Source organism: Bufo gargarizans, chromosome 5, assembly GCF_014858855.1.
Source record: "Bufo gargarizans isolate SCDJY-AF-19 chromosome 5, ASM1485885v1, whole genome shotgun sequence".
Lineage (NCBI taxonomy): Eukaryota > Metazoa > Chordata > Amphibia > Anura > Bufonidae > Bufo > Bufo gargarizans.
Genome location: NC_058084.1, coordinates 45,790,686 through 45,818,604, shown reverse-complemented (window position 1 = coordinate 45,818,604; position 27,919 = coordinate 45,790,686). Strand labels below are relative to the sequence as shown.

Below are 27,919 nucleotides of genomic sequence, written 5' to 3'. Positions count from 1 at the left end.
GTTTGGCTGGAAGAGGTCAATGATGATTTATTGTTGTTTCATCTTAATTACATCTGAAAAATGTAAAAAAAAAAAGAAGCCAAATTTGCACATAAATAACCCAAAAAAGAACACCTTCCAGCTTTTCCACACGGGAACGCGGTTCATGAACAGAGCAGTGCCGGGAAATGTAGTTTCTCAGGGACTATAGTTACTACAACACCCAGGAAGCACCGCTCCCTCCTCCTCCTCCTCCTCCTCCTCCTCCTCCTCACCACGTGACGCAAGCGCGCAATCGCGTCATGACGTTTAGAACGTGTGTTGCGTCGTCCTCCTCCTGGACAGCCGCTGGCCAAAGTGGAGAAGAGAAGTGCTGTTATTTCCTCCTTGTGTGTGCCCGGACCTTGCCTCGCATGCTGCCGCCTGATGGGCGCTGCACACCCGGAGCCGGGCGCACGCTGACCTGCAGTCCGTCCCATGCAGGTGCATTGTGGGTAAGGTGGGCTTTCTTATTTTAAGGGGGAGACAGAGTGCTGAGCTGGCAGATGGGTGCAGGGTGCCAGGCCATGTGCCAGTCCCCCTCATACACAAGGTGCAGGGTGCCAAGTCATGTGCCAGTCCCCGTCCCCCCCCCCCCCCCCATACATAAGGTCCTGGGTGCAGGGGGCAAGTCATGTGCCAGTGCTTCCCTCCCATACATAAGGTCCTGGGAAAGCTGGGTGACATTGTAGCAGGGCTGTGGGGCAGCTGTAACTGCCACATTGATACCTTATGTATCAGTCACTGGGGATGCTCACATTCTGCATTGTTCACCATCATTGTTTGCTGGGATTTGTAGTCCCACGGCGCCATGACCCTGACCCAGCGAGGAGTCTAGGCTGCTATCTGATGGGTTGCTATAGGCAACCCTTTTTTTTATTTTTTTATTTAAAGGGATGTTCTATGTTTTTTGGAGATCAGTGAAATCCCCCCTGAATGGTGGTGTTTTTTTTTATTTTTACTTTTTTCCCCGCTGTTTTCTATTAGAATTATTTTTTTTTTTACTGTTTTCCCTTGCATATTTCCCTCTGGTGTGTCTTCCATGCTATAGTGATTTAAAGGTGTTGTCTGTATTGGCTGGAATTGGCGCTAATATTCGTATACGATAGCGGGAGGTTGCAGGTCGCGGATCGCCTTCTCCTAGGTCACCGCTCTCCAGTATCCTGAATGCGGATGCCTTCCTTCGGGTTTAGGGTTGCTGAGCTGCTCCTTGTCCGCTTCGTCCTGGCGGCAGATATTTCCGCCCTCAGGCTCCCACTGATCCGAAATAAATGTATGTCCTGTCCTAGGAATGCGCAACTACAAGTTCCATCGTGCCGGGACAGCCTGCAGCTCTCGGGGCATGCTGGGAGTTGTAGTTTTTGGAGAGCCACAGGTTGGACACCTCTGTTACTCTCCCATGGCTGTGCCAGTAAATGGAGTGAGGACGTCCTAGGGTTTGTCCACACGATGGAGTTTTCACCCAGGTTCGGAAACGCGGTCTGCGCTGAAATCCGCCTGTATTTCGCACTGTACTGTCGTATCTAAATTACTGGTTTTCTTCTGCCCCCAGTGACTGCAGAGCTGCGGTGCCTGTGAATGAAGCTTCGAGGAGCCGCCGCTCAGAGGTGGGTGTCACCGGTCACATGACCAGCGGGCACGGTTGAAAGAACGCACCTCGACCGTAGGACAAGGGAACAGGACGTGTATTGTTTAGTCTCCGGGCTCTACGTGTGATGTCAGCCTGAGGGCCCCAGGACATGGACAATGCTGTGTATTGACCCTTTAATGCAAAGATATATAATGTCCTCTCCAGCAGTGAGATCCGGTGTCCCGGAAACTGCATTCACTTTTGTTCCTTGTACTTTATAGTTTTCTAAGGGCTCACACACACAAACGTATTTTCTTTCCATGTCCGGTCCGTTTTCTGCGGGCAGCAAAATATATATATACGGTTGTGTGCATGAGCCCTATTGTGGATGTAAGGTTTCCACAGTGTGAATGTCTGATGATGTCATCAGTGAGATACAATCAGGGCTATGCTCTTCGCTTGGAGATCTAATGCCTATTGCACACGACCGTATGGCTTTTTCAGTGTTTTACAGTCCGCAAAAAATGCGGATGACATCCGTATGCATTCCGTATTTTGCGGAACGGAACATCTGGCCCCTAATAGGATTGTTCTATCCTTGTCCGTTATGCGGACAATAATAGCACATGTTATATCTTTGAACAGAAATTCGGAAACGGAATGCATACTGAGTACATTCCGTTTTTTTTTTTTGCACACCCATGGAAATTTATGGTTTTGTATATGAAACGCAAAAAACGGAACATAAATGCACACGGTTCCGAAAATCCTTGTCAGACCTGCAGAAAAAACTGCACATAAATCCGCACTATTTATTGTGGTTTCGTGTGCGTTTTTTGTTGCGGATTTTCGCTTTAAAAACCCAGTTGACTTTTATGGTGAAAACCGTTTCATGGCAGCTCAGGAGCCATTAGTGCGCACTCCTGAGCTGCTGCAGCCCGCACATTTCCCCTACCTTCCCTTTATATAAAATAAAATATGGCTGTATCTAGGGCTTATTTTTGAAGCCTACTCCAAAAACCCTGAAAAATAGCGCTATTGACTAAGGGTCCATTCACACGTCCGTATGTGTTTTTCAGATCCGCAAAACACGGAGACCAGCAATGTGCATTCCGCATTTTGCGGACCGCACATCGCCGCCACTTTCATAGAAAATGCTTTTTCTTGTCCGCAATAGCAGACAAGAATAGGATATGTTCTATTTTTTTGCAAAACCGCAAATGCGCATGCGGACATCCCATTCCGGCCCCATTGAAAATGAATGGGTCCGCACCTGTTTGCGGAACAGATGCGGGCCCATTTTGAAAAATTTGATGTGTATTTCCCGCAGATCTCGTACACTTTGCTGGTACTGTATTGCGCTGTGGATTTTCCGCATGTAAAGACTCGCTGAAAAACCGCACATAATCGGCGACATGTGGCCATACCCTTAGGATTCCCGCTAAGCTGTTAGCTAATCAGCTGAAGTCACTGCAGTGATGCCACCCACAAGCCTGGCAATGGTCAGGGGTTCTTCTGCATTACCACCTACTGGACCAGGTCGATGAATACCGACCTCCACTTTAACCCTTCATGGACTTCAGTGACCCCAATATGCCCCTGTGTGTGTAACGTGACACTACAGAAGCACAGCCTCTGCTGTGGAGTATGGATGATATCGGTGTCTCCATTACCACCCCCCAAGAAGCATTTAACTCACAATTTTACCGGAATTCATGGATGATACGGTCTTTATGATGCCCAACCCTTAGGCCACGTTCACATGTGGCAGAATTGCAAGAATTTTCTGCACAAGTTTTGTGTCAAAAATTTATAAATTACCGTGCAGTATTAGTGACTTCATACTAGGGTTACACCGTTTATCGGTCTTAATGCTTTTTAGATACTTTGATACCCTGTTCGGTTCGATACTGGGATTGCCATATTCTCAGTACTAAGCTGCACCTTTGCGCAGCTTAGTATCGGTCCCTATCGGAGAACAGCGCACGCCAGGACCGCACAGTGAAGAAGGTGGGAGAGCGCTCCTCACTGTGACGCGGCCGGCCGCTGCCATCAGTGAAGAAATGGAGTGGCCCGATGGGGGAGTGTCAGGGAGAATAGGAGAAAGAAACTTGCCATGGTCTACACGAGTAAAGGACCTGTGATGATGTCATCGCCATGTGACCAGTAACATCCACTTCTTAGTAGTCACATGGTGATGACATCATCACAGGGCCTTTATTCTACAACATCAAGAAGGATCTTGCTGCAGGAGAAGTTTCCTGCTGGTTTTTACATGGAGCAGGTGACATGGGCTTCATTGAGACTCTGCTTTGTGTCTTCACTATGGATCCGTCTTGGCACACACTAAGTCAATAGGGACGGATCCGTTTTCTGACACAATAGAAAATAGATCCGTCCCCCATTGACTTTCAATGGTATTCATGGAGGATCCGTCATGGCTATAGAAGACCTAATACAACCGGATCCGTTCATGACGAATGCATGCGGTTGTATTTTAACTGGAGCGTTTTTGCAGATCCATGACTGATCCGGTGCAAGTAGCCTTACACAGTTCGTACATTGCAGAGTTGAGGTACAGTTTTATCTCCATTGCCTAAACTGACAGTAGAGTACAAGATCAAAACATAGACAATAACGAAATAAGAACATGAACAGGATCAAAGAACAAAGAGTCCAAGTGTTTAACAATGTTTCCCAGTTGTGAAGGGTCAAAGCGTTCCCAACCTAGCAGGTGGTCAGTGTTGGCCGGCACTAGGGGTTTATCTAGGCCTCATACCGCCATGTTGAGTGGAATTTTAACATGGAGACCTGTTGTGTAGCAATAATCTTTTCATACATACAGGTAGAGTTTACCAGATCTATCACTTCGGTTAGGGTGGGAGTTTGGGAGGATTTCCAGTGTCGGGTGATGACCAATTTGGTCGCCATAAGTATGTGAGTTATTCTTGTTCTAGCCGTGCGAGCTATACCGTCAATACCAATGACGAAAAGTGCCATTTCTGGTGTTACCTCTAGTCTGTGGTTGGCAAGCTCAGTACCTGAGTTCCACAGTGGGAGACTCTTAAGGCAGAACCACAAAATGTGAAGGAGGGTTGCCCCTCCAGACGTCAGGGGGCGAGGTAGGAAACATTATATGGAGTCTGGTGGGTGTGTAGTCCCATCTCAGACTAGCTTTGAATATCGCTTCCTGATGTGCCATGCAGCGAAAATCTGTGGCAACCTGGCGGAAGGCAGTGTGCGATTGGTCAGATGAGAAGGACTTTTGCAAGTCAGTTTCCCATTTCACTAGGGGAGACGGTTTATCCCATACCTTTCACTGGATGAGGAGATCATAGAAAAGAGAAATGGGGGATCCCTATCAGCGGGGAATGGAGAGTAGAGAGATTAAGTGAGGGTTTTCTCTATAAGGGCCCAATGTTTTTCTTCAGAGTCTTGCCACCAGTGAACTAGTTAGTAGACAGGCAGTATAGTAATATTTAAGGTTTGGTACAGCTAGTCCTCCTCTAGTCTTATGCATTGTTAGTCAATTGGGCCACCCTGGGATGTTTAGATTCCCATATAAAGTCCATCATCAGTTTTTTTAGCCTTTCCAAAAAAAAGACTCGGATGTGGATAGGGAGGATTCTAAAGCTTAGGCAAAAGCCACATTTTGTACGCCGCCACTCTAGGAGGTTCAACATTATAACCCCATGTTCCTCACGTTGATAGTGACCCCATCATGTACCTCCTCACATAATGGGCAACATAGGGTTCATGAGATGTACATATTTGGGTTATTTATTATTAATCTGAGGTACATGGAGGTCCAAACCTTGTGCCTCATTAATAGTAAGTTACTACATCATGTTCCTCATACGTTAAACCCCATGTTGTCCATTATGTGAGGAGGTATCTCATGGGGTTACTATTAATTAATTTAGACTTCCATGTGCCTCACATAATTATTAGTAAGTGACCCCAACAAGTACCTCCTCACGTAATGGGCAATTAATACTTTGCAAAAAAAAAAGAAAACTGAACACACAATACTCAATACTCAGTACCCTCATAACACAGGGTTAATGTAGGGGTATCTTTTGTGGGTGTGTTGTTTTTTTTTTTTTTTTTTTTTTTGCGTGGTATTGAATATCAAAATTCTGAATTTGTGACAACTCAACGTCCTACACCATGGAATGAATCCACGTGCGTCTCTGGGGCTGCAGCAGGTTTGCCGGTGGTCCTGATGAAGCAATTGGTCCCATCCTTTTGTATTTCTGCTAGAAAATAAACCTGGCCCATCATCTAGAAATCTTCTGGTTTCTTTGCCCCAGAGTTTGATCTACGGATAAGATGATGGGCTTTGTATACAGCCCTGAGGTTTAGCATTTGATTTAAAACTTTGTGTATTTGCCTTGTAGGTAAAGAGCTGTCAGGATGGCGGTCACACAGTTCCGCCTCTTTAAGATCTGCACTTGCCTGGCTTCCATCCTCGCCTTCTTCAAGAGGTTAATATGCAGGTACGGCCGATAAACTCTTCTGAACGTTTATTTTAGGGGATTTCTGTTACTTTCAATTATACTTTCGTCCAGATTGACTAATGTGTCTGTGCCTAGAATTCTGTCCAAGAGGTGGCACGATTTGGTGCATTTAGGGGTTCTCCCTTTCTTCAGACTTGGTTGGAGGTGGCGTGGCTTATCGGGGAGCGTGGCCTCAGGTGCCTAGATTAGCGCCAAACGTCTGCCACAATAGCCAACCAATAGTTTATGTAGAGTCGGAGAAAAGCATCTCTCCCTGAACCACATTTATCGGTCTGAGCCCCGTGATAAATCTGGGGTCGAACTAGTTACCAAGGGGGGGGGGCGATTTATGATGGGCTTTATGCCATTTTTATCCATATAACTTAATGTTTGTGTGTGTGTCGTTAAGATATTGACAGTATCCCCCATAACGGTGACCTCTACAGCACCCCGCCCCTTTAACAGTGACCTCCACAATCCCCCACCCCTTAAAACTGACCCCCCCCCCCCGTGCCCCGCCACTTGAAAATGCGACCTTCACAGCAGCCCATCCCCTTAACTTTGACCTTCACAGCAGCCCATCCCCTTTAACTTTGACCTTCACAGCAGCCCGCCCCTTTAACTGTGAGTTTCGCAGCACTCCACTCCCTTGACAGTGACCTCCTCAGTGGCCCGCCCCTTAACAGTGACCTCCACAGTACCCGACTGCCTTAAAGGGAACCTGTCATCAACTTTATGCTGACCTCACTAAGGGCAGCATAAAATAGTGACACAAATGCTGATGTCAGCGATGTGTCACTCATGAGCTAAAGGTAAGTGGTTGCTGAGAACCAGCATCATAATCATTGCAGCCCAGGCCATGAAGAGTCAAATCTACCTGAGAAGAGTCCTGGTTATTCCTAATCTCCTGCTCTCTCACCCATCTGCTGATGATTGGCAGTTCTCTCCTAGAGAGAAAGGGAGAAAACTAGGTAGAAGACTCAGTCATCAGCAGGTGGGCGGGAATTCATAAAGAACCAGGACTCTTCTCAGGTGGCCATGACTCTTTTCCAGGCCCAGTCTGCAATGATTGTGATGTTGGTTCTCAGCAACCACTTACTTTTAACTTAAATGACAGACCGCTGAAATCATCTCACCTGTCTCTACTTTACACTGCCGTTAGTATGGGCAGCATAACGTGGATGACGGGTTCATTTTAACAGTGACCTCCACAGTACCCTGCTGCCTTAACAGTGGCCTCCACAGCAGTTGCCCCTTTAATAGTGGCCCCTGCCCCCTTAACAGTAACATCCACAGTAAACAACTCTTTAACAGTGACCTCCAAAGTGTCTGCCCCTATAATGCTATGGCTACATGACAACCTGTGTCGTGCAACATTTTGTCGTCAATTTTTATAATGATGGATCTTTCTGCGACTGTTGTGTCAGTCGCAGTGCGACACCATAGACTATCATTATAAAAATTGTTGTGTGACATCAATGTAGTTGTGCCCTATGTGTCGTGCAACTTATTGTCATCCTGTAGCCCTAGCCTAAAGCTGACCTACAATAGTGAAGAAAAATGGCTGGGTTGTTATGGAAACCTGGAGTAAAACTGTGTGTATGTCAGGGCTCCAGATGGCCACCAAAATGGTCGCCAATGCGAATTAGAATTTACAAATGGCGACAAGACTTTTTTGCCTTGTCAACATTTGCGACTAGACCCTCCGCCGCAGCTCTGCAGTTGAATACACTGCGGGGCACAGGAGATGATAGTCCTCTGCCCCGTCGCTGATGTTCTTCTCAGCAGCGCAGTGGAGGAGTCTCTCCCTCCCCCCTGTGCTGCCGCCGCCGGCAATAAGAAGAGAGGGAGGAGGGGAGGGGCTGTGGCCACCGCGCCACCAATGAAGATATCTGACCTTTTAATACAAATAGAGGAAGAGTGTGCCGGAATCAAATAGCCGACACCCAACCTCTGACGGAGCTGTGATCAGCGGCAGTTAACCCTTCAGGTGCGGTACCTGAGGGGTTAACTGCAGAGGATCGCAGCTCCCTGTCATAGAGGTCAGGTGCCGGCTATTTGATTCCGGCACCCGCCTCCTGTATTTGTATTAACAGGTCAGTTATCTTCATTGGTGGTGCAGTGCACCTCCCCCCAACACCCCAGTATAATAAACATTGGTGGTGCAGTGCCAATAAGGGTTAAAAAAATAATAATTAACTCTCCTCCTCCAATTGATTGCGTAGCTGCTGGTCTCCTGTTCTTTCTTCAGGACCTGTCAAAGGACCTGTGGTGATGTCACTGAGCTCATCACATGGTGATGGATCATGTGATGTACCCTGTGAAGAGCACAGTGATGTCACCACAGTTCCTTTGACAGGTCCTGAAGAAAGAACAGGAGACCGGCAGCTACGCGATCAATTGGAGGAGATGAGTTCACTTTTTATTTTATTTTATTTTTTTCCTCAATTGCCTTTCTACTAAGCATACTGTATTAAAGAATGCTATTATTTTCCCTTATAACCATGTTATAAGGGAAAATAACACAGTGAATAGACTGTCATCCTAGCAACCATGCATGAAAATTGCACCGCATCCGCACTTGCTTGCGGATGCTTGCGATTTTCACGCAGCCCCATTAACGTCTATGGGGCCTGCGTTGCGTGAAAAACGCGCAACATAGAGCATGCTGCGATTTTCACTCAACGCACAAGTGATGCGTGAAAATCACTGCTCATGTGCACAGCCCCATAGAATTGAATGGGTCGGTATTCAGTGCGGGTGCAATGCGTTCACCTCACGCATTGCATCCACGCGGAAATCTCGCCCGTGTGAAAGGGGCCTAAGGGTGAATAGGACAAGGGTTCCAGACCCTAAGGGTGCTAATAGTAAGTAAAAAAATAAAACACAAACACTAAGGCTACTTTCACACTTGCGGCAATATGATCTGGCAAGCAGTTCCGTTGTCGGATCTGCCGATCTGCATTTGACCGAAAGCATTTGTGAGACGGATCCGGATGCGGGTCCATCTCACAAATGCATTGCAAGAACGAATCCATCTCTCCGCTTGTCATGCGGACCGACTGATCAGTCTTGTATCTTTTTACACATTTTTACCGGTCTGCGCATGCGCAGAACGGAAGGACGGATCCGGTATTTTGAATGCCGAATCCGGCACTAATACATTCCTATGGGGAGGCAAGTCCTCAGTTTTTTTCGCCGGAGATAAAACCGTAGCATGCTACGGTTTTATCTTTTGTCTGATCAGTCAAAACGACTGAACTGAAGACGTCCTGAACGGATTACTCTCCATTCAGAATGCATGGGGATATACCTGATCAGTTATTTTCCGGAATAGAACCCCTAGGACGGAACTCTATGCCAGAAATGAAAAACACTAGTGTGAAAGTGCCCTAAAATATAAAATTTAAATCTCCCTTTCCCAATTTTACATATAAAATATATAAACAACAATGTAACCTTGTGCGCGGTTTGTATACTGCAATGTGTGATGTTATTTTATGAGTACAACAGAAATAAATAAAAACCTTGCGATTCGCCATTATTTTTGTCACCTTGTCACCCCACAAAATAGGATAGGACTGTTCTGTTCTGGGCCAAACGTTGCAAAATGCACGCAGCTTTTTTTTTTTTTTTTTTTCCGTGGTATAGAGTATCGCAATACTTTTTTATGGTGACAAAAGTGAATCAAAATTTTGGTATCGAAACAACCCTATGCCGATCTGATCGGCGTAGCGTTGTCACGATACGAAAATGTTATTGTGTTTCGATTTGGCGACTAAAAATTTAATTTGGCTCTTAAATTTTTCAGTTCAGGAGCCAATGGCTACTAGGTATTTTTTTTTAGTCTGGACTGGAGTACTGTATGTGGAGACTAAGGGCCTGCAAGCTTCTATTGGCTGATAAGGGACATGTGACCGTGTGTATGGCACTTGTGACCGTGTGTATTTTTTGGGAATATCTCGGGAACGGTACATCCTAGAGAGCTGAGATTTCTTTCTAGGTAGCAAGGGATGTGTATACCAAGTTGCGTTGAAATCGATGGTTGCGTTTTTGATTGATCGCGGAACATATATATAGCTTAGCGGGAGGGGTGGGGGCTTCCTGTGGACCAGCAGAACGGCTATCCATCACATCAGAGAGGGGAACAAATGACAGCACAGGTGTATAGGAGGCGTAGATATCGATTCCTGCAACAAGGCCATCCAGAGAGACCCAAATGTATTGCAGCATCTCTATATAAGTCCTAATGCACAAAACGGTGGCCATAATGTGGTCCACTGACCACAGATCTGCAAAATATGGACACCTTCTGTGTACAATCTGTATTTTTCTCACCCCCATCACTAAAAATGAGTATTTTTGTACACGATACAGACAAAAATAGAACGTCGTGTACCTAAAGAATTGAACGGGTCCACGTGCAGTGTGCAAAAACTGCGAATTGGAAACGGATACAAAATACAGTCTTGTGCGTTGTACTCTAACAAATTGTAACTAGCGGCTGTTAAAAACGGGTACACTAGTGCAATATGGGCTTTTGGGTGTTAAGAAAAAAATCACTCTCCTCATTCACTTGCAGTCGCGTCTCTCTTTATTTTGAAGGACCTGCGCTCAAGCGTGATGACATCGCCAAGCAATCGTGCTGAGCGTGGTGACGTCCACACACTTGAGCTCAGTTCTTTCACAATCAAGAGAGTCTTAAGTGGATGAGGCGAGTGATTGTGTGTTTTTTTTTTTGTTTTTTTCCCCCCTGCTGAAAACCAACCTGTCCACTGTGGGGGGATATTATGTGCACTGCAGAGGTTGGGGTTTTATAAAAAATAAATAAAAAAAAGACACTGAAATTCATTTATTTTTAACGGCCATGGTAAACGGACAGGAAATGGATGCAAAAATGATTGAAAAATGGCCGTTTGCATGTAGCCTAAGACCGGCATTAGAAAGCTAAAGGTTTATTTTTAATATATGGTAGGGACAGGGATGTTTAGAAAATTTTTGTAATATACTTTTATTAGGGAAAGATGTTTCTTTGTTCTAGAAAACGGTGGAAAGAGTCTTCTTAGAGAAGCTGTGAGTGTTCCTCAGGAGAGTCTGTCTTGAGTGTTGTACTGAGCGCTGAGGACGCCTGCGTGTACACAGGTCCTTCCAGCCGCCACTTGTCACTGTCCCCTCCACAGCAAGAGATGCCTTTCTGTAACCGCTCTCCGCTCTGGCCAAACGATGAGGATCCTGAACTACCCTCCCTCCTATTATCCTTAGTAAAGTATGTGGTAATTTGATGAGCCTCTTTTTACCTGTCCATGTGACCACTTTGTCTCCCCTTTTTCTGAAGGTCTGGACGTGGCAGAAAGTTAAGTGGTGACCAGATAACGCTACCAACCACTGTAGACTTCTCCTCCGTTCCTAAGCAGGTCAGTGACCATTCCCACGTAGTCTTACTTTTGTCTTTTGCCTAAGTCTTCTTTGTGATTGATTGGACACCGTTCTGCTGGAGCGAGACGGCACCGACTGCTCTTTTCTGTTCCTGGTGCTTTTCCGGTTTTGTTGAATTACAATATGGGATTAAAATGTTTTTTTGGGGGGGCATTTTTACCATTAGATTTACACAACGAGACCCCTGTTGCATGCACTGGCATCGGTGAAATGACAGATGCCGGCGCATTAACCCTTGATGTGACGCGGTCAGCGCTGACTGCGGCACATGCGATGTGTGCAGGGAGGGAGAGAGCAGCCATCAGTTCCCCACGCTGCTGTGACAGGGACCCGATGGCAGGTAAAGCAGCCCGATGCCTTCCCTAGGCATTGTGGCTACCTTCTGTGACCGCCTGTGAGATCCAGCCCCCTGGATCTCACAGGCAAACAGGCTGTAAGTGTTTTACAGTCTGTAATACACCTATGCCCCCTTCACACGGGCGTCGTGGGCGAAGGCCGGATACGTTCAGGGTGCATTGCGGGAAACCCACGCGAGTAGGCACGCAATTGCAGTCAGTTTTGTCTGTGATTGCGTTCCAATGTTCAGGTTTTTTTCTGCCCCAGTGCAATGCGTTTTGCACGCGTGTGAGAATAAACTGAATGTGGTACCCAGACCCGAACCTGGACTTCTTCACTGAAGTTCGGGTTTGATCTGTAGATTTTATTATTTTCCATTAGAACATGGTTATAATGAAAAATAGCATTCTTTAATACAGAATGCTAAGTATAATGTCAATTGAGTGTTAAATAATAATAAAAACATAACTCGCCTCATCCGCTTGATCGCGCAGCCGGCATAGTCTTCTTTCTTCTTCTTTCAGGACCTGCAAAAAGACCTTTGACGTCAGCGCATGTCCTGCTGAATGAAGATAGAAGGATCTTCTATCTTCATTCAGAAGGACCTTCGCTGACGGCGCCGCACTCACCACGTTGTGAGCGCGATTACGTCATCAAAGGTCCTTTTGCAGGTCCTGAAAGAAGAAGAAAAAATACTTTGCCGGCTGTGCGAACAAGTGGATGAGGTGAGTTCATTTTATTTTTTAACCCCTTAAGACACATTTAGTAAGCATTCTGTATTAACAATGCTATTATTTTCCCTTTATAACCATGTTAAAAGGGAAAATAATACAGTGAATTTACTTTAATTGGGTCCGGGGTTGCTCATCCCGATCATCTCCTAGCAACCATGCGTGAAAATCGCACCGCATCCGCACTTACTTGCGGATTATTATTATTTATTATTAAAGCGCCATTCATTCCATTGCACTGTACATATGATAAGCGGTGCACATATATAATACAGACAATTGCACTAATCATAAACAAGACAAGATTCAAACTGGTACAGAAGGAGAGGGCCCTGCCCGTGAGGCTTACAATCTACAAGGTATGGGAGAAGGACACAGTAGGTGCTGGTGAAGTTGGTCATGACAGTATAGCAGCAGCAGGTTCACTAGTTGTAGGCTTGTCTGAAGAGGAGGGTTTTCAGGTTTCTTGTGAAGGATTCCACTGTAGGTGAGAGTCTGATATGTTGGGGTAGCGAGTTCCAGAGTATGGGGGATGCACGGGAGAAATCTTGGCGGCGATTGTGGGAAGAGGTGGTGAGAGGAGAGAAGGAGGTCTTGTGAGGATCAAAGTGCATGTGGGGGTGTATCGGGAAAGTTGCTCAGAGATGTAGAGAGGGGACAGGTTATGGACGGTCTTGTATGTATTTATTAGTACTTTGAAGTGAATTTGCTGGGCAATGGGGAGCCAGTGAAGGGAGAGGCTGAGGAGTAATGGGGTGAGAGGTGGATTAGTCGGGCAGCAGAGTTGAGGATAGATTGGAGGGGTGCGAGAGTGCTAGATGGAAGGCCATAGGGGAGAGTGTTGCAGTAGTCTAGGCGGGAGATGATGAGGGCATGTACAAGCATTTTCGCAGATTCAAAGTTAAGGAAAGCGCAGATGCGGGAGATGTTTTTGAGTTGGAGGCGGCAGGTGGTGGAAAGGGCTTGGATGTGTGGTCGGAATGAAGGGGCAGAATCCAAGGTCACTCAAAGGCAGCAGACTTGGTTGACGGGGAGAGTGTGCAAACATTGATCATGATAGATGGGTCTTTTGGGGGGGGGGGGGGTGAGCAAGATGGGGGAAAGATGATGAATTCTGTTTTTATCAATGTTACGTTTTAGAAAGCGAAAGGCGAAGGATGATATAGCAGATAGACATTGTGGGATTCTTGATGGTAAGGTGGTGATGTCTGGGGGACCTAGGACCGAGCCTTGTGGGACACCAACAGAGAGGGAATGAGACGAGGAGGTGGAGTGGGAGATTGCTGAACGTCCGGTCTGTGAGGTATGATGTGATTCAGGAGAGGGCCAGGTCAGTGATGCCAAGAGATGAGTTTGCAACAGAAGGGAGTGGTCAACAGTGTCGAAAGGCAGAGAGGAGGACAGAGTATTGGTTTTGGCTGTTAGTAGGTCATTGGTGACTTTGGTAAGGGCAGTCTCAGTCGAGTGGTGTGGTCGGAATCCAGATTGTAGGCGGTCAAAGAGGAAGGAGAGGCAAGAGGACAGTTCAGAATGGACATGTTGTTCAAGTGGCTTGAGGCATACAGAAGAAGTGATATGGGGCGATAACTGGACAAAAAAGATGGGTCAAGTGAAGGCTTTTTGAGGATGGGTGTAATAGTAGCATGTTTAAAAGCAAGAGGGGAAGAAACCAGAAGTTAGTGATAGGTTGAAGAGATGAGTTAGGGCTGGGATAAACACTGTGGTGAGGTTAGGGATGAGGTGGGATGGGATTGGGTCAAGTGCTCAGATGAGATTTGGAGAGTAGAGTGGAGAGTTTTTTTTCTGTAATGGTGAAGTGGGTTTTGGGAGTAGAGGACTGAGCAGTTGTGTAGAGGGTCTGTGGGGACTGTGTAGTAAAGCTTTCTCTGATGTTGACTATCTTTTGTTTGAAATATTTGGCAAAATCCTGAGCTGAGAGGAGAGGGTGGGGGTGCTGGGGGGATGGAAAAGGGAGTTAAGTGTTAAAGTTGTTTAGGGCTGTGGGCCAGGGAAGATATGAGAGCTGAGAAGTAGGCCTGTTTTTCATCAGCGAGTGAGGATTTGAATATGAGGAGGGATTGCTTCTATGCGGTGAGGTGATCCTTAGAATGGGATTTCTTCCATCGCCGCTCAGCAGTCCTGGAAGCTTGTCTGAGTTTTTTGGTCAGGTTGGTGTGCCAGGGTTGTCTGTTAATTTTTCAGGTTTTGTTGTGTATGAGGGGGGGCAACAGTGTCCAGAGCTGTACTTATTGTGGTGTTATATAGGGTGGTAACAACATCTGGGTCTTGGAGGGAACAGATGGTAGAGAGTGGGAGAATAGTCAGAAAGCAAGCGAAAGTCGATATGTTTAAGGTTCCTGCGGGGGTGTGCTAGTGTGTGGACCGGGGGAGCAGCAGAAGAGACCAATGAAGAGAAGGTGAGTAGGTTGTGGTCGGATAGGGGGAGAGGCAAATTAGAAAGGTTAGATAGGGAGCAGAGGCGGGTAAAGATAAGATCCAGAGTGTGACCATCTCTGTGGGTGGGAGCTGAAGACCACTGTGATAGGCCGAAGAAGGAAGAGAGTGATGGGAGTTTAGAGGCGGCCGAGTGGCAGGTGTCAATAGGGATGATAGTTGGGATGTCGGCAGAAAGAACGTGTAGTAGCCAGGTGTTAAAGTGGTCAAGAAAGATGGTGGCCGGGTCTGGGGGGCGGTAAATGACGGCTACTTGAAGGTTGGAGGGAGAGTAGATGCGAACAGAGTGTACTTCAAATGAGGTGAGCGTAATGGAGGGTGGCAGTGGAGTTGGGCTGTAGGAGCAGGTGTCTGATGGGAGAAGACCAACTCCTCCACCATGTTTGCAGCCAGGGCGGGGGGTGTGAGTGAATTGAAATCCACTATAAGAGAGTGCAGCAGGGGAGGAGGTGTCAGAGGGTGTCAGCCATGTTTCTGTGAGACCCAGAAAGGAAAGGTTTTGATAGATGAAAAGTTCATGAATGTAGGACAGTTTGTTACAGACAGAGCGTGCATTCCATAATGCTCCTGCAAGAGGAACCAAAGGAGCAGGGGTCAGAGGAATGGTTATTAGGTTTAAAGGGAGTCTGTCACCTCCATATGGCCACATACAGTGCTTACATTGTCCCATAGCACACCTATGCATGAATGTTATGGTACCTTTGTCTTTGTATTTACACTTGCAGAAGCTGGAAAAACAAACTTTGACATGCAAATGAGCACTCGTAAGTGCCCAGGGGCGGCGTTCACTGTGTTGGTGCCCAGGCTGCCCTGGCTTTTTTCATTGTTCCCCTGCCCCAGCCTCTGCATATGCCCGCCCTCCTATTCCCTTGCGTCATCCTAAGGTCCGGCTGAGATCCCACCATTGTGGGCATTGCATCGCTTTAACTACTGCGCATGCGCCGGCAAATGCAACATTGCCGCTGGTTTTGCGCCAGAGCATGCGCAGTAGTTGAGCGATGCCGTGCCAACAATGGGCATCGCAGTGCACATGCTCCGGCCCGGCGGGGCAGTGCACAGTCGCGGGATCTCGGCTGGACCTTAGGATGACGCAAGGGAATAGGAGGGTGGGGGAACAATGAAAAAGGCAGCGCAGCCTGGGCACCAACACAGTGAAAGCTGCCACTGGGCACTTGTGAGTGCTCATTTGCATATCAATCAAAGTTAGTTTTTCCAGCTTCTGCAAGTGTAAAGACAAAGGTACCATAACATTCATGTATAGGTGTGCGATAGGACAATGTAAGCACTGTATTTGGCCATATGGAGGTGACAGACTCCCTTTAAGGGGTTGCATAAATTTGAAGGAGATTTGTAGTGGGACATGGAGGTGATAGTGGGGATTTGCTGAGGGGGTCCTGGATTTGGAGAGATATCGCCAGCAATAAGGAGAAGCAGAGAAAGTGTTAATAGGTGAGAATGAGGTATCCGTGTGTGTTTGGGGAGGAAGTGTTTTATGCTGTCAAACAGGTTTGTGCAAGCGGTCAGATGCGAAGGGAAGATGGAGGAAGAGATGAATAGTTCCTTGCTGGGTTAATGGATGTGGGGGGATTTCTGGAGGCTTTGGAAAAGTGGGAAGAGTAAGATGAAAAAGTGAAACATTGTTTGCCTTAAAGAGGACCTTTCACATCCCATCTGCAAAGAAAAAAAAGGAACGGACACTGAAACAAACAACGTTTGTGTGCATGTAGTCTAACAGTAACATTAAAATCTTAAAAACCCTCCTGAAAATGTCACTTCTTTATTGTAAATATATTAGAAAGAGATGATCGCAGCGCTGTGAGTCACGAGCCAAGTCGCCTACTACCCTCTAGCTAATGAAATACACTCTGAACAACATAGGGCTAGCTGACTGGAGTTACTGTAAGGCTTAATATATCAACAGATTAAAACATACATGTAAAGATATCCCAAAAAGAACAGTCTTGTTCCCTCTAGATTTCAACTTCACATCAGAGTTCAGCCTTTCCGTTCTTCTGCTCCGTTACGGGAAGAGCAAGCCGAAAGGACGGATTTGGTACATAACTGACCCGCACGGAGCCCATCGACCCCATAGACTATAATGGGGTCCGTTAGGTCTCCACTCAAAGGAAGATTTTTGAAGTGGAGACAAAAGTCCTGTGTGCAGAAACCTAAGGCCCCTTGCAGACGAGCGTGTCCGGAATGCGTTCAGTGAAAACGACGCGATTTCGCCAGCAACTCCACTCAGTTTAGTTTGCAATCGCGTTCAGTTTTTATCGCGCGGGTGCAATGCGATTTAATGCATTTTGCACGCGCGTGATAAAAAAAAAAAAAGAATGTTTACAAACAACGTCTCTTAGCAACCATCCGTGAAAAACACATCCGGACTTGCTTGCGGATGTGATGCGGTTTTCACGCAGCTCCATCCACTTCTATGGGGCCAGCATTGTGTAAAAATCACAGAATATAGAACATGCTGCGATTTTTCACGCACCGCACAAGTGATGCGTGAAAACCAACGCACGTGTACACAGCCCCATTGAAATGAATGGGTCCGGATTCCATGCGGGCGCAATGCGTTTGCATCACGCAATGCACCCGCGCAGAATACTCGCTCGTGTGAAAGGGGCCTAACTGACCCCATTACTGGATCTGTTATTCTGGATGATACCGGAAAGATGGATCTGGTATTTCAATGAATAATTCTAATGGATCCGGAAAAAAAAGATCTTTTTTTTTTTTTTTTTTTTTTTTTTTTTTTGCATACGAATTTCCGGATCCAGCAGGCAGTTACAGCAACAGAACTGCCTGCCGGATTCTAACAACGCTAACTGTTTTATACTTTTTTTCTTTTTTAAATTTTGATGTCACTCTATTATGTCAACAAAAAACATAAATTCCTGCAGTTCTTGCACTGGCCACTAAGCCTAATAGGCGCCACTTCTTGGTCTGTACAGATCACTTTACTACAGTTATCTGCTTATCTGTCATTCTAATCCTGCCTGTAATGATATCACCTCTGTGTATAGATAACATAGATTCCACCATTTAAAATAGGTGATCTATTCTCTCCTTGTACAATGACCTCCGCCTCCCTAAACATGTTCAGGAGATAGAATACAAAAAAATCTGTAATCTGAAAATAAAAATAGATTAAAAATGTCACGATCTGGTTTTAACTGGCTCGACCAATCCTGAGGGATGAGCAGCTAAAGTATTTTTCTCCCCACCAGTTATCTGTTTGAGAAGGCACCGATCCTCACACTAGCGCAGCGGCCTTCTCACTGCTTTCCCTAGGCCATGTGACGTCACGTTAATCAGTCACATGACCTCGGCGCAGCTCAGCCCTATAGAAGTGAATGGGGCTTAAATGCGATACCAAGCACAGCCACTATACAATGTACGCATATTTCCTTGATTTGGGGAATTGTACTCTGGGCGGCGGTGCCTTCTCAAACAGATAATTGGCCGGGGGGTTGGAGTGTCGGACCCCCACCGAGCACATATTTCCTTGATTTGGGGAATTGTACGATTTAGGGATCTTCTGGATCTTCAAAGAGGTATTTCATTGTTTTTATCTAGAGATTGAAAGTCTTCCCCGGTCATGTGACACTCAGACGTGAGCGGCTCCTTACAAGAATCGGCCCTGATCTCTGTACTGAGTCGGGCACCTGTCTGTCCATCGCAGATTTTCAGGCTTCGGGGAGCTCTATGGGCACTGTATTTATGGCTTCCACTTTTAATGGTGGTGGATGAGATTCCTCCCCCAAAAACTGATGGGTCCAGCAGGTCTCTCTTCCCCCCTCCCCCCTCCCAACTGTATGAAAAATGTTAATTGTTTTTAATCAGAGCCTAAGCCACGGTGGGATACGTTGGTGCTATGTACAGGTTCTCGCTGCTTAGATCTCACTTTCTCCTGTAAATATCATGTAGGTGGAGGAGTGGAGTTCTTGGGATGATGAGGTCCCCACAAGTGTGAAGATCGAAGGTGGAAATGAGTCTTCTGAGGAAGAAGAACCTGATTACTTCAAGGACATGGCGCCGACCATCAGGAAAACGCAGAAGGTCCGTTCATACAGGAGAATGTGACCTGGATAGTATGTGTGGAGCGAGCTGACCTGCTGCTATACCAACGTCTGCTTGGCTTCACCAGCGTCTCCCATAGCTTTGCCTGGTTTTTTTTTTTTTTTAATCGCAGTAAGGGTCCATTTACACGTCCGCAAAATGGGTCCGGATCCGTTCCACAACGTTGCGGAACGGATCCGGACCCATTCGTTTTTAAAAGATGCGGACAGCACACAGTGTGCTGTCCACATCCGCACTTCCGTTCCGCCAAAAAATAGAACATGTCCTATTCTTGTCCGCAGACACTAATAGAAATGCCTTTTCTTGTCAAAGTGCCGGCCGTGTGCGGTCCGCAAAATGCGGAACATACGTGGCCGGTGTCCGTGTTTTACGGATCTGCAATTTGCGGGACGCAAAACACTTGCGGATGTGTGAATGGACCTTAAGGGGAAGTCGAGGCAAATCTGCTGCAAAATCCTTGCGTAACCTGTAGAGTTTGGCACAGATTTGGCTGTTTATTTGCAACTAACTTCACCCCATGTGTGAAATCTGTGGTTTTACCGCAACATAGTGCGCAGGCTGCAGACTTGGGCCTCGTTCACATCCCCATTTCAGAGATCCAGTTGCCTGATCCTGCGCAAGTACTGCCTGTCGGCATGCAACAGTTCTTGTCTGACCGAAACTCTGCATTCATCGGCCGGATCACCGCCGGACCTCATTGCGGTCATTGGCGATCCGGCAGTGAAGTAGAGGATCCGGATCTCATTACAGATTTGTGAACGAAGCCTTAAAAATCCACGGCATGGGAGGTTGGGGTTTTGAAAACCTCTTGTATTGCATAGTAAATATCTGCAAATAGACCTTATCACAATCTGTATGGCCTTACATATTACTGCAGGTAAGCCTACTGCATTATCTTATAGCCGTGTTCACACTGGGCGTCTGTGTAGCTTCTGTCTACTGTCATTGTGCTCTGAAATGTAGTGTTACGTGGCACTGAACCCAGCCAAACTCGGATCACTTTATGTGCAGATTGGTTCTGCTCGGTGGTAATTGAATGGGGCGGGTTGTTTATTGTGCAGTGTCTTTATCCGACCAGCAGATGGCGATGTCTTCAAAGCTATTCAGTAATGTGGATCATTATAAATGTTTGCCTCGTTCTGTCCTTCCTTGCCTTCCGCCGGCTGCAGTTTTTGATCTTCTCTCTGCAGATAATTGTTAAGAAAAGAGAGCCAATCAATTATAGTATCCCAGATGGAAGCCTAGGATTTTCAAGCAGACTGGCGGCGACGCAGGATATTTCTTTTGTTCAATCAGTAAGTGATTGATGATGAGATGCTTGATGTCACAAACATTGTTGATGTTCTCCTCTCCGACATGTATGGGATATCCACAGGGTATACAGTAAATTCATTATAGACTCATGGACCTGCACCTCTCTAGAGCAGAAGTCCTTTCATCCTGTCCCGCTGTACACTAAGGCTATGGGAGATTGCAGAGCGTACGGAAATGGCTGCTCTCACTGTTCTATAGCAGAAAATAAAATTAGCTGACTAGCAACGTGGTTTCCCATTCTCCCAAATTCTATATGGAAGCTAGGACTCAAGTTTTTTTTTTTGGGTAAGGAAAAAAGACCACTGGCTGACCTGTTACTTGTGCACTTGGCAGCTGAAGGCATCTGTGTTGGTCCCATGTTCATATGTGTCCGCATTGCTGAGAAAAATGATGTTTTAATATATTCAAATGAGCCCCTAGGCTCTGCTCTCTCTGCAACTGCTGCATCCTCTGCACTTTGATAGGTCCAGATGTGGTCACGTCTACACTGCCTGGCCCTGTCAAAAGTACAGAGGTGCTCTGCAGTTGCAGAAAGAACAGAGCCTCTAAGTGTAACTGCAACGCCCCCGTTGCTCCTAGAGGCCCATTTGCATATATTAAAACTTTATTTTTCTCAGCATGATGGATACATATGATCATGGGACCAACACGGATGCCTTCAGCTGGCGAGCGCACATGGAACAGGTCAGCCAGTTTCATGGGTACAAATCTGCTGACAGATGACCTTTTAAAAAAAATAAATAAAAATAAAAAAATCACTCAGAACCTGTCCTCTCCTTTACAGCACCGTACTGTTCTGCCACCTTCAGATCTTCGTGGCTCTGCACTTCCTTTCCAGCTCAAGACAAAGGGCAAAAAGACTCCTTCAGCCATTCATTGCCAAGTAGTGATCGGTAGAGGGCCTTTCTCAGCATTTATGGCTTTGTCAAGCCCTATAGGAAGTGTAGAGCGATGGGGGATCAGTAAGGGGGAGTATCTGTAAATAATAAATCAAGGCAATTGGACTTACTGTAGATTTCTTGAAAACGTTTCACTCATTCTTCCAACGAGCTTTCTCAATTCTGAGTGACTGTACAAGAATTCTCTGGGATTAAATATGTAACTGAATCCACATCTGGTAATTATACCCAGCATGGGGTCAAAGGTGTTGATTCCATTATCCTAATTGGAGTCAGTAGGTGATAATGACCTCCCAGAAAAAGGTGTCAAGACAGCATTATACATGGCAGACAATAATGTCTAACCTAGCTTGGGGTCAAAGGATTTTTAATAAACATCACATCCCTGTCTGCTTTAAACCCAGCAACACACTGAGGCAACAACTGGTTCACCCAAAAGACCCAACGCCTAAACACAAGATGGACAACATTGTGTATGCAGTCCAGTGCAATGAGGAATGCTCAGAACTGTATATCGGCAAAACAACAACTACATCAGCGTATGGCCCAGCATAGAAGAGCCAAAACCTCTGGTCAAGATTCAGCCGTGTACTTACATCTAAAAGAAACAGGTCACACTTTTTTGAAGACAGTAAAGTATGTGTTTTGGATAAGGAGGCCGATTGGTACAAACGAGGTGTGAAGGAGGCCATCTACGTAAAAATTGAGACGCCAAGCTTAAATAGAGGTGGGGGGGTTAGACATCTGTTGTCTGCCACATACAATGCGGTCTTGACACCTTTTTCTGGGAAGTCTTTATCACCTACTGACTCCAATTAGGATAATAGGATCAACACCTTTGACCCCATGCTGGGTATAATTACCAGATGTTGATTCAGTTATATATTTATTCTCAGAGAATTTTTGTACAGACACTCAGAATTGAGAAAGCTCGTTGGAAGAACGAGTGAAACGTTTTCAAGAAATCTACAGTACGTCCAGTTGCCTTGATTTATTTACAGATATACCATGACCTGGATAAATGAGAACCTTCAGACAGTAAGAGGGAGGTTTTCTTTTTCATTTTTGTCTCCTTTAAACCCCTGAGCCCTGCAGGCTTTCTCCATTGTATGTTTTCACTTTCTCCTTGCCTTCCAAGAGATAGAAGTTTTTTTACATTTTCAATTCACATAGCTGTATGAGGGATTGTTTTTATTTTTGTGGGGGTTTTTTGTTTTGTTTTTTCATGGCACATTTCTGTCTACTAAAAAATGAAGAAAATGGTCTTTGCAGAGGGACCCTGCAATTCTGCTTTTTGAGTTTGGTTTTCCCTGCAGTCACTGCTGCCTTTATTCTGTTGGTCCGATTACAATCACAAAATTAATCACAAAACGTAAATAGTTTTTATGTTCTACTACTTAAAAAAAAAAAGGGCCGAGGAAGCATTGACAATGGCATCTGAGGAGTGGAGTGTCTGTAATCTGCTGGGGTGTGAGCTCACCTCCTGCGCAGGCGCCATTTTTAACTCCTACTAAAGGTTAACCTTGTATGTTTCTAGGCAGAATTGGGCGACTTGGAAACATGGCAAGAAAACTCAAATGCTTGGGAGGAAGATGCTGCTTGGCAGGCCGAGGAGGTTCTAAGGTAATATCTCCTTATTAATGGCAATACAATTGTGTGTGTGTGTGACGGGCACATCTGTATAATACCCTCATCCTAGAATAATTGTGGATACTTAACGAGGAACTCTCATGGGTCCAGACATTATCAAATAAGTAGGGGGTTGTGTAGGGCATAGTGCAGGGATGTGTAAGGTCACTTACTAGTTTATCTGTGCGGCGCTCCGTTTCCCCACTATGCCCCCCTTTTACTTTTCCCGCCTGGTATGTAAATAAATATAATCGGTACAGGGAGGAGGAGACTGCCCTGATTCTCAATGGGCGTCTCCTTCTCCCTGGCTGTGACGCTCTCCACTGCGATTGGATTGCGCTATAGCCAGGGAGAAGGAGACGCCCATTGAGAATCAGGGCAGTCTCCTCCTCCCTGTACCAATGATATTAATTTACATACCAGGCGGGAAAAGTAAAAGGGGGGCATAGCTGGGTAACAGCGCCACACAGATAAACTAGTAAGTGACCTTACATCCCTACACAACCCCCTACTTATTTGATAATGTCTGGACCCATGAAAGCTCCTCTTTAAAGGGCTTCTTTGCTTTGGACAGTCTATGGTGCGTTCACATCTCCGTTTCTGAGAGCTGATGCAAATGCCGGCAGTTGGCCGTAAAAAAAAAACTTGCTTGCAACTGTTTTTGTCTGGCCGAAACCTGGCATTTATGTCAGAAATTGGCCTCGTCACCACTGGACCTTATTGCATTGGGGATCTGACGGTAAAGTAGAGGAATCGGCAGGCTGCTCTGTGCTTGACCAGCCTGTTGGATCTCCTAAACGGAGATGTGAATATGGCCTACACGACTCCTCCTCAATAAATCAGATCAGTGTCCTCCAGCGATCATCTGCAATCTGTGGGATAAGGTTCAGTTTCTCTGCAGCGCCACCACAGGGGGAATGAAGCATTACACATTGTCCATTTAACTCAATGAGTTGCTTGAGGACAGGTCCTCCAGAAAAGCGCTCTTTGCTCTAGACCTGTGATGGCTAACCTCTGGCATCCCAGCTGTGGTAAAACTACGACTCAAAAGAAACACTTGCTTGGCTGTTCTCAGAACTCCACAGAAATGAATGCAGCATGCTGGGAGTCGTAGTTTCACCACAGCTGGAGTGCCAGAGGATAGCCATCACTGCTCTAGAGGATCCTGTACAGGCAACAGTCATGCTCTATTAAATAAGAATTAATTTTGAAATCTGGACAGACACTTTAAAAGTAAGCCCCAGCCCTGTTCACCGCAGCAGGGGCCCCGGGAGAGTCAGGAACTTATAAGTTATAAGAACTCCCAAGCTCATACTGTACTGAGTGGTCTTCATTAGTGGTCTCACGTTGGAGCTGTTCAGGCCAGATTTTAGCAAAATGACTTGGGTTGGTTCAAGAAAGTGATCCTTGGTAGAGCAGCATAAAACTGGTGACAGGTTCCCTTTAACTCCCTTGTGTTATAACTAGTGTTGAGCGAGCATGCTCGGCCAAGTACTGCGGGTGCTCGAGTACAATTTAATAAAATGAAAGTCAATGGGAGACCCGAGCATCAAACCAGGCACCACCTGCTCTGAAGAAGAGAGGGTGTCTGGTTCACAGAATAAGGTTAGAAATTGATTGAAACCCCATCAAAATGGTTTGGAACCAGCATTAAGAGGATAGCTGGTCGCATCTTGGACTCCTATTATCTACAACATACAATAGACAACCACACCAAGACTATATGGCAAAAGCCAGGTAAATGCAAGCCATTAATCTATCCATGATGACAGGCTGAGTCAGCATACCTTACAATGGCAGCCTTGTGCACTATGAGATATTCCAAACCAGCTCTCATCTGACTGAGAACCAGTAAGCCTCAGTTATTTTGCATCTGTTGGATGGCTTGGGTGGACCTGCACACCTGGATCAATATCATTAGGGTGACAAAAAGTTTTCTGATTGTCCTAACATAATATTCAATAACCTTTCTATATAGTTTTGTCATGTAAAAACTCATTTGCATAAATATGGGAAAGAAATGCAAATGAGCAGAATCTGCCTTGTTTTTCAGATGAAAAATCATTTGCATGGAAAATTTGCAATCTACACTACTCGTGAACAGCGCCATCTATTGGTTTCATAGTCTTATGACAAGACTAATAGTTTGGGTTCTCCCATTGACTTCCATTGTGCTCCAGTGCTCGGTAGAGCACACGAGCATACCGATGTGTTCGGCCAGAGCACACGAGCACTTTGGTGCTCGATCAACACTAGTTATAACCTATCCAGCAGCACAGACACCGCTCTAAGTCATGTTGCTAATATCAGAATCTAATTTAATATGTAAATGATGGTTGGCCTGTTTTACAGATGTAATTATGCGTGTCTGGGTCATTGGGCGTTTCCTGATGTAAATAAAGGTGGTGACTTTTTGGACAGCTGCCATCTGTTTTGGGTAAACGGCTATTTTCCAGGAGCTCACTGCCGTCCACGCGCAGCAGGGAGAAGTTCAGTTTCAGCTTGGTAATACTTACCCTTCTACTGAGTTACAATGTTCTGCAGTCACATTTAGACCTGCCTTCAGTATGGTTTCCAGTAAGCGCTCAGGTTGCCCCTGTAGCATCAGTCCAGACCATGATCTGCTGCAGTGTCTACCGAAGACGTCTCTTCCTATGCACCGCACAACATAGGATCCCAGCTAAGCTGTCCGTCCTGGTGCTGACATATTCCAGCAGAATCCCAAGTGCAGCTCTGGATAAGCCTGGAGCAGGACACATGATGTATAACTTGGGATCAGGGCAGGAAGGGAAACATTTGCAGCTTTACTCAATATAATTAAACTTAAATTTACTCAACAAACTTCATGGTCTCAGGAAGAGCATCACCAGGGCGGCAGGCTTCAGAGAAGGGGTTATCACTTGGGGAAGCTTCTGCTGATCATACGTTTCTAATGCAGCAATCAACCATGTCCTGATGGCCTAGATCTGCCGATCTCACTCGGCAGCGTCCCACTCCGGATCATGTAGTGGGAGACCCCCCTTCTCGACGTGCAGTAGGATATATAGTATGGGAATATGTGAAATCCAGCTTCCACACCTTACCATTCACATCATTGTCCCCATATACACACCCAACGGCCATTACAAGCCTGGTAGGTTGGAGACTTGTCATGTTTTGGTGACAGCCATGTGCCTCACTAATCTGAAGGGACGTGGCATGAAAAAGTGGATTCAGGCTTTGGGTCTGCGCTTTGCTGCATGAATAGAAGACATGGCTTGGATACATGACTGAAGAGTATAGTTGGGATACCTGGTACTTCACCAGTGCTCCCGCTCTACCTCTGGGGTTTCTGGGGCTATAATACATCAAATTGTCTCACACGGTAAATATACTAGGTTGTACGTTTACTTAAGACTATACTTATCACACTGCCTGAAGAACGTATTTAAAAGGAAATAATAAAGTATTTATTAGTAACTGGTTAAAACGGGAAAAATTCTGTGCATCACTTTCGTGACTTTCAGGCACCAGACTGGACTGATGTAGTCAAGGATAAGTATCGACCCGCTACATGTAAAACAGTCTGGACCAGATCCTAATCCTGCTGGCACGTTGATACTGATAACCCGCAGGAAAAGGAATAAGGACACTGTCCATGTGTTAGGGGTAGGCACAGGTGCGCTTAATTGCAGTCCTACCCATCTCTGTGCAGCCTAGCAGCTTATAATGTATTAGAGGTGGACGGCCTGTTAAGAGTCCGTCTGTATTGACATCAAATCTCAGTCTTCTATATGTGGGGTCAATACTTAATCTTGACTACATCAGTCCAGTCTGGTGCCTGAAAGTCACGAAAGTGATGCACAGAATTTTTCCCGTTTTAACCAGTTACTAATAAATACTTTACTATGATTCATCAAAACTAAAATGTTGTTAGTCTTTGGTTATTGAAGGAACACTAAACTTCGAAATGAAAGGTATAAGTAAGCCGGAGATAATCACACCCTAATAGTTTGTTGGTCGGCAGAAATCGTGCCCTGGTTATTTTCCTTCAGAGCTCTTCCTTATCTACTGATAACGCCTTAGTAGGTGGGTGCCAAGCGGCGTGGCTTAAAGGAGTTGTATAGATCATCAGTATCTGACTGGTGGGTGTCAGACTGCTGTCCGATCAGCTGCTTGAAGACTGGATCACCGCCGCCTCCTCCTCGCAGCTTACCGAATTATCGCCATTTATTGTATAGCGGCTGTGCTTGGTATTGAAACTCATGCCCATTCACTAGGGCATATGAGTGATGAATGTGACCTCACTGGCCTCCTCAAGCTGATCAGGAGTATCGGGAGTCGGACCCAGACCAATGGCCTATCCTCAGTATAGGCCACCTATATCAGGATCCTGGACAACCCCTTTAACAGTTTGTCTACTGTAGCAGAGCCCTGGGGAGGAGGGGGGGGGGGGGGATGTTTCTTTGTTTCTCACTTTAGATTCCATGTCCCTTCACGTTGCACTCATTCTTGAACTCATTAAACAGGCAACAGAAAATGGCCGACCGGGAGAAGCGAACGGCAGAGCAGCAAAGAAAGAAGATGGAGAAAGATGTGCAGCGGCAAATGAAGAAGGAACAGAACAAAATCGGAGTGAAATTATCCTAACGGGCCACAAATCCCGATGCAGCGGGCGCCGCTCATCGGACAAACACTTATCTCTCTCTTACAATATTTCCTTATCGGTGGATGGAAACGCTCGCCGCACACGGTCACTGGGATTTACGGGAACTCACAGCCCCTTTATTAACTTTTTAAGACTTTGGATTACAGAACCAGATGATTTCTTTGCCTCCTCAGACTAGCGCATGGAACTCGTACAATTAAAAGATTACAGAAAAAAAAAGGTGTAAATAATTATTGGTGGAAATCGACTGCTCAATTATGCTGTGTGACAAATGTAATTATTAATTAAAGAATTTTAAAGAA

At 45.8% G+C, this 27,919-nt stretch overlaps 1 protein-coding gene across 3 annotated transcripts; it reads left to right on the top strand.

Moving 5' to 3' along the window:
* Positions 1–300: 300 nt before the first annotated feature.
* On the top strand, positions 301–27,919 carry EBAG9 (estrogen receptor binding site associated antigen 9). 3 transcript variants are annotated; one of them, XM_044294502.1, is made up of 8 exons: positions 301–462; positions 1,571–1,625; positions 5,989–6,087; positions 11,423–11,501; positions 18,975–19,106; positions 20,318–20,422; positions 22,878–22,963; positions 27,478–27,919. In XM_044294502.1, exons 3-8 carry the CDS (start codon positions 6,005–6,007, stop codon positions 27,596–27,598), a joined length of 606 nt encoding a protein of 201 aa, XP_044150437.1. In that variant the 5' UTR covers positions 301–462; positions 1,571–1,625; positions 5,989–6,004; the 3' UTR covers positions 27,599–27,919. The 3 variants fall into 3 exon arrangements, with proteins under 3 accessions (XP_044150437.1, XP_044150436.1, XP_044150438.1); XM_044294501.1 differs by having other exon boundaries at positions 301–473; XM_044294503.1 differs by lacking the exon at positions 1,571–1,625 and having other exon boundaries at positions 301–473.

What these genes read in the sequence shown, in the direction of transcription:
- EBAG9 (XM_044294502.1), top strand. Translation starts at nt 6,005, where the DNA reads ATGGCGGTCACACAGTTCCGCCTCTTTAAGATCTGCACTTGCCTGGCT. An exon ending in CCATCAGGAAAACGCAGAAG is followed by an intron (nt 19,107 to 20,317) that starts GTCCGTTCATAC and finishes TTCTCTCTGCAG; the next exon opens with ATAATTGTTAAGAAAAGAGA. An exon ending in ATATTTCTTTTGTTCAATCA is followed by an intron (nt 20,423 to 22,877) that starts GTAAGTGATTGA and finishes GTATGTTTCTAG; the next exon opens with GCAGAATTGGGCGACTTGGA.